Source organism: Mytilus galloprovincialis, chromosome 5 (assembly GCF_965363235.1).
Source record: "Mytilus galloprovincialis chromosome 5, xbMytGall1.hap1.1, whole genome shotgun sequence".
NCBI classification, from domain to species: Eukaryota; Metazoa; Mollusca; class Bivalvia; order Mytilida; family Mytilidae; genus Mytilus; species Mytilus galloprovincialis.
In genome coordinates, this window is record NC_134842.1 from 29,668,626 (window position 1) to 29,678,709 (window position 10,084).

The 10,084-nt window shown below is 35.2% G+C and overlaps 1 protein-coding gene across 1 annotated transcript; it reads left to right on the top strand.

Moving 5' to 3' along the window:
* Nucleotides 1–2,554: 2,554 nt before the first annotated feature.
* On the top strand, nucleotides 2,555–4,298 carry LOC143077044 (uncharacterized). The gene is made up of 3 exons (XM_076252931.1): nucleotides 2,555–2,884; nucleotides 3,158–3,585; nucleotides 3,830–4,298. Exons 1-3 carry the CDS (start codon nucleotides 2,555–2,557, stop codon nucleotides 4,296–4,298), a joined length of 1,227 nt encoding a protein of 408 aa, XP_076109046.1.
* Nucleotides 4,299–10,084: the final 5,786 nt, after the last annotated feature.

A 10,084-nucleotide genomic window follows, 5' to 3' on the forward strand; every position in this document is an offset into this window, starting at 1 on the left:
TTGTATTGTTTACGATCGTATATGTCAAGCACTTGTCTTTTTTTATTATATCATTGAGTTACTGTGACAGTCGAATTTGCCTTTATCCGTATATATTACGAAGTCCATAATTGATTAATGTTCTTTATACCATTTTTTTTAACCGTATCATAAATGTACCTCACGTTCATTTTTTCTCTACAAACACATAAGTAAAGATCTAGCACTGATCCTCTATTCTACTTTTTTCTATTTACTTATAGGTCATAGTGGGGCGGCGAAGTACAGGACAAAATCATGCAAACGGTGATACCAGCATGGGATTTGGCAAATACGTTATATAGTTTGTACTTAAGCATATTAAAGGGGTAGCTATTTTTTTTTTATGACGGTCTTCTTGAACTTGAAATTGACATAATTTTTTAATAAAAATATTTAAAATCAGGGACAGGATGCATAAAGCTCCTTTAGATAAGAGATAAGATTTGTTCCATACGGATGGATTTTTCATTATGTCGTAATATAAATTTGTCCTACGATTTGATATCTAAACTTATTAAGTAGTTTCATGCATATTGATCTTAATTTTCTACGATCAACAATAATGAAGAATATTCATAAATCCAATTTTCAGAAAAAAAATATACTTTTCAGAAGTTTGTTATTAACAAACTTATCAGATGGTTTGAAGAGAAGAAACCTTGATATGCAAAAACAAATGGATGTTTTATCAAAATGACAAGACTATATTCTAGATATTTTAAGAAAGGAGTAGGTTCAGTGAGACCCCTTTCTGGCCCCAAAATATAGCAGTTTTAGAAAATTGTGAAAATGTAATCTTTAAGCTATATTTTGGAAAGTAAAATGCTTCTGCTACATAAATATGAGCTGTTTGTGATAATACAATGCACAAATATCGCGTACTAGCATCATAAAGTCATGCTAAATTACTGAAATCTTCAAAATTTTAGCATTTTGGTTAATTTATAGACGGTTTCCGTCTAAAATAAAAGTGGCCGCATTCGTGTTCATTCATAATATTGAAATGTAAGTTGTATTTGATGATAAGACAAAACATACAGTCGGAAAGCTGACCCCGGTTTGACCCCATTTCTTAAAGCAACAATGAACGTCATGTGATTACCATATATGGGCATTTTTTTACCAAAAAAAGTGAGGCTCGTTTTTTAGAATTTGTAGTTTTTTGCATGAATTAAAACTAATTTCCTTTAAAGTGGACATTCTTGAGTATATAAGAAATATATTACTCAACTCAATTATGGATTAAACTCATATTTTTCTCTCAAAATGTGTCTTCAAAGTCAAGGTGTTGACGATAAAAATTGGTCACAGAAAATTAAAATCGTAATTTTCTTTCTTAACTTCTCGGGAAGCTATGCTGAATTTAAATTATGTTATGTAACATAACTTGGACTATGTTATTTCAAATTTGTGCCAGTTGATATGCTAAGATACGCAAATGTGCCAATTAGATGTGTCGATATTTCTGACGAAGCGGGGCCGACGGTAATTCACGAGTTACGTCCCTTTGTTTGAAACTATCATGAACAAACTATTGTTATATCAAGCACCATATGCTGTTATTTATATGTGGATATTATTAAAAAATTATCTTATTAAATATATTTTGATACTGTTAGCATGTGCCAAAAAATAGAGAAACACATGTTATCACTTTTCAGAACTCAGTCCCTGTGAAATAGGCCATATGTGCCATGATTATAGGGTTAATAATTTAATATTAATTTAATATTCCAAGAGTTAATTTAATATTCATGTTTTGGTAAGTATTTTTACTGCTGCAACCAAATTATTTTAACACAGAAATAAATGTTTACTCAATTTATACAAGGGGTAGTCTAAATATTCATGAATAATGGATCAAGACAGTATTAAAATGATAAAAAACAGGAATTCCTTTTCATTACTGACACTTGCAGGGTCAGCACCAGGACCAAATGGTATTTCATATACAGTATATAAGAACTGTCCCAGACTGATCAGAAGGTTGTGGAAGCTAATAAAAGTAATTTGGAGAAGGAGAAAGATGACAGAGTCATGGTACAAGACAGAAGGATGTTTTATACCAAAAGAAGAGAACTCCAGGAAAGTTGAACAGTTTAGAACCATCTCCCTATTGAACATTGAGGGGAAGATATTCCTGGCAGTTTTAGCAAGGAGAACGACGAGGTACCTGCTTGGCAACGAATATATAGACATCGCAGTCCAGAAAGGAGGCATGCCTGAAGTATCTGGTTGCATCGAGCACACCAGCGTTATTACACAGATTTTAAGAGACGCAAAGGAGAAGAAAAGTGACTTAGCAGTGTTTTGGCTAGATCTGGCTAATGCTTATGGGTCCATACCTCACAAACTAGTAGACCTGACATTGGAGAGGTATCATGTTCCACCAACTATCAGAACTATGCTGCGAGAGTATTTTGACAAGATTAAAATGAGGTTCACAGCTGGAGACTTCACCACAGCTTGGCAGAGACTTGAAGTTGGAATACTAACGGGGTGTACAATATCAGTAGTCCTGTTTGCAGCAGCAATGAACTTAATTGTAAAATCAGTAGAAAAACCAAGTAGAGGACCATTATTGTCATCAGGGGTCAGGCAACCACCGGTAAGAGCATTTATGGATGATATGACAGTGACAGCAAAAACAGTCATAGAGGGAAGATGGACTTTAGAGGAATTGGAAAGGATGATTAAGTGGGCCAGCATGAAGTTCAAACCAAGTAAATCTAGAAGTTTGATAGTGAGGAAAGGCAAAGTGCAAGATGAGACATTTGAGTTACCAGGTGAAAAGATACCAACAGTTGGAGAGAAACCAGTGAAATGCCTAGGTAAAAAGTTTGATGCAACACTAGCAGATATGGTAAACATGGGTGAAGTTCAAGTGCAATTGGTAGAATGGCTGACGAAGATAGACAAAAGTGGGCTCCCAGGAAGATATAAGGCCTGGATATATTAACATGGGGTCTTACCAAGGATACTGTGGCCATTACTAGTTTACGAGTTCCCATTGTCCAAAGTGGAGGCCTTAGAGAGAAAGATCAGTGCATGCCTAAGAAGATGGTTGGGTGTGCCAAGAAGTTTCAGCAGCATTGGATTGTACAGCACAGGAACAAAGCTACAATTACCAATGAAGGCATTGACAGAAGAGTATAAAGTTACAAAGACAAGACAGGTTATGACGTTGAGAGACAGCAAAGATGCTAAAGTGAGAGGAGCTAAAGTAAAGATCAGGACAGGAAGAAAATGGAAAGCAGAGGAAGCAGTTAAGGAAGCTGAGACCAGACTAAAGCACAGTGTCATCGTTGGTGTAACAGCAGTTGGTAGACAGGGATTCGGTATGACAACAAAACCAAGGTGGGATACAGCAAATGAGAAGGGACGCAGGGAACTGGTGCAACAGGAAATACGACAGATGGAAGAAGAGAGTAGGAATGTTAAGGCAGTAGGAATGAAACAGCAGGGTAGTTGGTTGAATTGGCAAGGAGCTAGAAGCAGGGCTTTGACCTGGAGCGAGATTTGGAGTATGGAGGGATACAGATTGAGTTTTCTCCTAAGATCAGTGTATGATGTTTTACCAAGCCCATCAAACCTCTATACCTGGGGGTTGAAAGAAGACCCAACATGCACCTTATGCAAAGACAAACCAGCATCTCTACAGCATGTGTTGTCAGCATGTCCAGTCGCACTGAAAGATGGAAGATATACATGGAGGCATGACAGTGTAAACAATAGCAGCAAAGTTGGATACCACCAGGAGAAAGAAGAGAAAGATGCAGAAGAACATCACAGTTGTAAATTTTGTGAGGGCTGGAGAAAAGAAAGACAACCAGGCAGAAGGTTTAGGGATACTTGGAACAGCATCAGACTGGCAGATGACAGCAGACATACATCAACGCATGAGTTTCCCAGCAGAAATAGCAGCAACATCGCTAAGACCAGATATAGTCATTTGGTCACAGGGAACTAGGCAGGCGGTATTGCTGAAACTAACAGTCCCATGGGAAGACAGAATAGAGGAAGCTTATGAAAGAAAGATGGCAAAATACCAGCAGCTAGTAGAGGATTGCAAACAGCGGGGATGGAGGACGTGGTGTATGGCAATAGAAGTCGGATGCTGGGGCTTTGCAGGACAGTCAATGTGGCGGGCACTTAGGACCTTGGGAGTGGTAGGAGCAGAGAGGAAGAAACTGATTACAGAAGTGTGTAGAGAAGCAGAAGTGGCATCACAGTGGATTTGGAGGAAAAGAGACGAAGTGTGGAAAAGTGCAAAGTGATAGAACAATGAACAGTTATTGTGTAAATAATGGACATATATAGATATACAGAACAGCATTCAGTTACAGAAGAACAGCAATGACATCAGCTGAGACATCGGAGCCGTGTAGGCCATCCAGTTCCAGGTTCAGATTGATCACCTGAGCCGGCGCACCTCTGGAGGTTGTTGTGGAATAGCGCCGAAACAGCCAAGGAAGGAGGACTCCACCTGATGATGGAATTGGATCAGCATTCCTTTGATGTTTACAAGGTAAAGTTGGTCCTACCTTTTTCATTTAAACTTAAAAGAGATCATAATGAAAGTATTATGAATGTAAAATCTTCATTATTTTAAATTTTTAAAAGTACAATTAGTTTGCAATCCTTGTATGAACAAACTAAATATAACAATACATGTTGTCTCATTGATTTCATGCAAGTTAATGAATGGACTCAAATTATAAAAATAACACACTAAACCAATAAATAAATGGTGCTAATCATGAACTTGAAAATAAATAAGAACAAAATAGACTCAGTAATATTTTTCCTTTTCTATTTGAAAAAAATAATAATAACATTAAAAAACTATGCATTTTTACATTTATATAAAAGTATTTCAGAGCAGTTTCTGGGGGCTAAGTCAACAATTATGTTTTAGATCACAGTCAAAATGTAAACTTGTCACACTTCATGTCAGTATGATAATGCTTTGAATAAGATTGATTAAAATGATACTCTGAAAGAGATTGTTTGAAGGCAGCAACCATTTGTTTTCAGGGAGGGGGGAACTATGGATTTTTTCCAGACAAGTTGAAAACAATTCTTCTCTTTCAATTTTAGCATTTCATTTAATGGAAGCTGAGGGTAAAACAAACATTTTTTTTTTCAGGGTCAAAAACAAATTATTTTAATTTTTATACAACAATTGGAAACAAACTTTTTTTTCAAAACAATCAATAGCCACCACCCCCTACCCCCACCAGAAAATCAAATGGTTGTTGGCTGCCTAAGTTCAAATTTAGGACAATACTTTCTCATTTACTTTTGCAGGATTCCTTTATCACAAAAAAAAATATTATTATAAACAACGAATGTGTTTTATGTCAGTCATCTAAAGCAGTTAAGGTTGAGCAAAGACAGTATAAGATTTCCTTACCTTGTTTTAGTTAAGTCATACATTTCACTGACATAAAGAGAATAATTAATCCAGTCAAATATTCACACCTGATCTCGCCATTATTTTTTCAAACAAACATACTAAATGTGTGTACATTGACTGTGTTCGGATGCCAGGTGACATCGATGTGTAAGACCGAAAAACTACAATGTCAAAAGATGTCTTTCTTTTGGAATTTAGTTCAAACGGGGTTTCCAAAGGGGTAATAGAACGTTATACTTTATTTTTTTTTTAATTTTGAGATACGTATTATTAATTGATTGTATAGTACATATGGTCTTTGTTAATCCGTGAAAAATAGAAGAAAATAATTTTAAACGACGATAAACGGCATTACAGGATCGTTAAAACACGGCTAATTTGACATGTTTGAGTTTTAAGTTCCTTTTGATAATAAACTCCATGCTTAACATATCGAAATAAATCTATTTCAGACCATAATGGCAAGTAGGAAACTGAAAAAAAGATAAACTTCCAAATTGGAGCCAAAAAAAAAATCCGCGAAATTAACGCAATTTCAGAATGGCGGGTTTTAATATCAGTCCCATTGTTGTCTTAAGAAAGTAGCAACAACGGTCGTTTCTAAGGGCTTGCTTTCCGACTGCATAAATAAAGGTTGAGGATGAACACGGATGCGGCCACTTTCGTTTTTGACAAAAACCATTTGAAAAGTGACGTTTTTTGGCATATTTGATAGATGTTTCATATTTAAGCTTGAATCAGAGCGTTTTTAATGATTAAATCAGTTAAAATCTTTCACATAAACTAATCGAATCAATTGAAATAGACACTTAAGTGTTTAAAAAGTGTCCAAAAACTTTCGTTATATGAACCTGAAATTTGAGACCAAAATCGGCCCTTATCGGACCTACTCCTTTGTCTCTTAAGAATAATCTCGTCTTATAAATAATTCGGATAATCTAAACTATCCCAGTTTTAAAAGTTGTCGCTCAACTTCATCTCCAACAGTTTCCATTTTTTTGTCAAAGTTATTGTTTAATAGGGGGAATAACAGTAAATCCCGCCATTGTGTTATTATGCTGTAGTCATTTTTGTATTCTTGTTTTTCATTTTTGAGTATGCACTCTTTGTCCCTAGAGGTCGAGGGTCATTATACAATCTTGTCAATCTTTGTTGTTATAGTAACTGTTTGTTCGATTTTATAGAGAATAAGATCATAACACAATGGTGGCTACTTTATCCCAATTTTAAGCTAGAAGGTCTGTTTGTTCTCCTCACATAAGATTGTTGTATTCGGAATATGAGGCATCTTCACCAGCAGTGGAAAAAACCCAGGCAAATTCGTTTGAAATGTGAAAAAGGTTAACGTATGCGAGAAATACACTGACTACCATATAATCACAATTGAGCATTCTTATATTAGGTGTAATTATACGCGTGAATATACCTTAAAGTTATATAAGAATGCTGAATTGTGATTGACTGTGAATAATAGTTATCAAAGGTACCAGGATTATAATTTAGTACGCCAGACAAGCGTTTCGTCTACATAAGACTCATCAGTGACGCTCATATCAAAATATTTATAAAGCCAAACAAGTTCAAAGTTGAAGAGCATTGAGGATCCAAAATTCCAAAAAATTGTGCCAAATACGGCTAAGGTAATCTATGCCTGAGATAAGAAAATCCTTAGTTTTTCGTAAAATTCAATGTTTTGTAAACAGGAAATTTGTAAAAATGACCACATTATTGATATTCATGTCAACACCGAAATGTTGTGATATTTGCCATTTTAGATATTCCTTTTTACCAACGCAAATCTCTTATAAGTTCACTTATAATTTTGGTCGTACTATTAAATGATCTTTACCTTACACTCAAATTTTGTCATGCCTTATTGATTACAACTTAAAAATAAAAAAAACCATTTTCCTTCACCTATACAAAGAGTTTCAATCCAAATATATTCGGTGTAATCAAACAGATATATCATGTGTATCCGGAGAGCACGACATTCATTTGTTTACAAAGTTGTCTGTCTCCACCGGCACTCCAACCCGGGACCTCTTCTTATCTTTAACTAGGCAGCACGTTAACCGACTTAGATAAGTACTTCTGTAGCACAACCGCTTACGGCTGACTAAGTATCTGCAATATTTTCCAAAGGAAGCAATCCCGTCACACTTCATCCATCTCAATAGTCATTCTACTATTATGACTATAACAACACACACCTTTACTAGATTTCCTCTCTTACCTGCGTGATGTTTTGAGTTGGGTGCCAATGTAACCAGAGAGCATGCATTTCATTACAAAATTGCTTTTAGTGAAATTTTACAGTTCCTTGACTAGCATTTTTTGCAAATACCACTCCATAACATGATATATCTGTTCAATATCGCACTAGTTGAAACTTTTTATATTTTAAAAATGCTACCTGATCAGTAATAATTTAACGCGATATTGAACTAATACAACATTTTTATGTATGAATTGAATTCTTCTTTTTGTAAATTATGAGGTACATTTTTATGAAGTGTGGAAGTCTTAAAATACACGCAACCATATAAAATTACAAAAAGAAGCATTATACTTATAATTACACTTTTACCTAGGATCATGAGAAAACGATTTCTATTAAGTTTTTTCCTTAATTTATCAGGGTTGTGTTTAATATCGAGCAGTTACATAGGGTGGCGAAGATGTTTGACTATTAAATGTGTAACTAGCCTAGCTGTTAAATATATCTAGATACCAGCTTGGCTAACTACATGTGCAGTATACAGAAATCTACGTATCCCTGTGTAGATGTAACGATAGTGAACGCAACCAATTGCACTTATTGTGGGACCTCAAGTCATCATGAACGTTAAGTTTCATTGCGTAATGACTGACAATTTCAGGAGTACGAGTATGCTGTTTACCAATCAAAATAACGTATCATAATGAAACATACATGCAATGTAATTACTAGTTAATTGAAGTTCAACACAACAGAAAATTCATTTTATTATTAGTGTTTTTGTACCTGTTTCTTTCTTTACGTTCTCTTTAATGCTAGCTATCAACCCCTCCATTGACCGATCGTACATCACGATAAAAGTCTCATCGTTGTTTGTGTGCAATCTCATTTTTATCTAAAAAGTATTATAGGTACAATGCAAAATAACCCTTCTTCATTTGCGTTTCTTTCAAAATTCAACAGTTTATACATTATTTTAGAAATTAAATATTCATCCTAAAAAGGAATTCACAGGACAGATATAAAAGATAATCGAGAAACAGCCATAACTACATTTATATATCATAAAAGTGTTCAGATGAAAGGAAAAGCAATAATTATTAAACTACACTTAACATTGAATGACACACGTTCATCTTTGATACAGAAACAAATACAGCATTTAGATAATTAGATGAGTTGCAGGTACATATGCATGGTTTTTTTTCTCTCAATGATTTGAATCGATTTAATCTCCAACACAAAAAACAACAGACGAAGGATACCAAAGGGACAATCAACACATAGATGGATAAAAAGGAAAAAGTGAACAGACAGATAATAGTACGTAAGACACAGAAAACTTAAGACTAGGCAACACGAAGCCGAACAAAAACTGGGAGTGATCTCAAGTACTCCGGAAAGTTAAGCAGATCCTGCTCCACATGTGACACCCGTCGTGTTGCTCATGTTGTTACAAACCCCGTATATAGTCTTATTGAGTAGGTCGCAATTGTGAAAAAGGAATGGGATTATAGTTACGACGTAAGGAACATATTCGATTTCATCCGTGGAACGGATATTCCGTAACGGTCAAGCAACTCATGATGGCGTTGATTATTTCAACTTCACCATTTTAAACTCTTGTTTTAATAGCTTCCTTGTTATGTAGGAAATCATAAGAAATATAAACCCAGGACGATCGTATAAATTTGGAGGTATGTACTTCATATGCCGGCGAATATTTCTACATAGAAATGAAAAGTTCACAATGAGCGAACTGAAATCATCTCTTTTGTCGTACAGTTTTGTTTTCAACCGACCCTCATTGCCAATTTTTGGATGTTAGTCAAGATATGCGGCAACCGTAACTTTATCTGTTGTTTTATTCATGGGATAAATGCATTCAGCATAAAGGAGTTGCCCCTATACCCTATATGCCTCAATTTCGATAGTTAGCTATATTGTACCACATGCGTTCACCATATCTGCATGCAACAAATGTGAAAGATGCAAGATTTAATTACGCTCAACTTTTTTTCTTGAAGGTTAGTCCGTCGCCACGAGAGTACCGCGATTAACTCACGACTGAAAATCCAAACGAATATTAAATCAATCGTTTTAGCCTGGTGACTTAGTTCTGCCACGATGCATTTTTTGGGGGTAAAATCGCGTTTAATTTAGACTTTCTTTCTTCTTAATGATTTAAGATACCAGGCAAAAAAATGCTATTAAATAATTGAGGGTTATGTTAAAGGGGCACTAGCTGTCTCATTCATGTTCACCGACTTGACTCAAATTCTCATAATTGGTTACAACAATGCAAAACATTTATACAAATTATCGACTATATTTAGCTTTGTTTCGTGTGCATTATTGTCTAGACGCTATCTAATCAAATATCGAGTTCACCTCGTAAAACCTCCGATGACCATAAAAGGTAT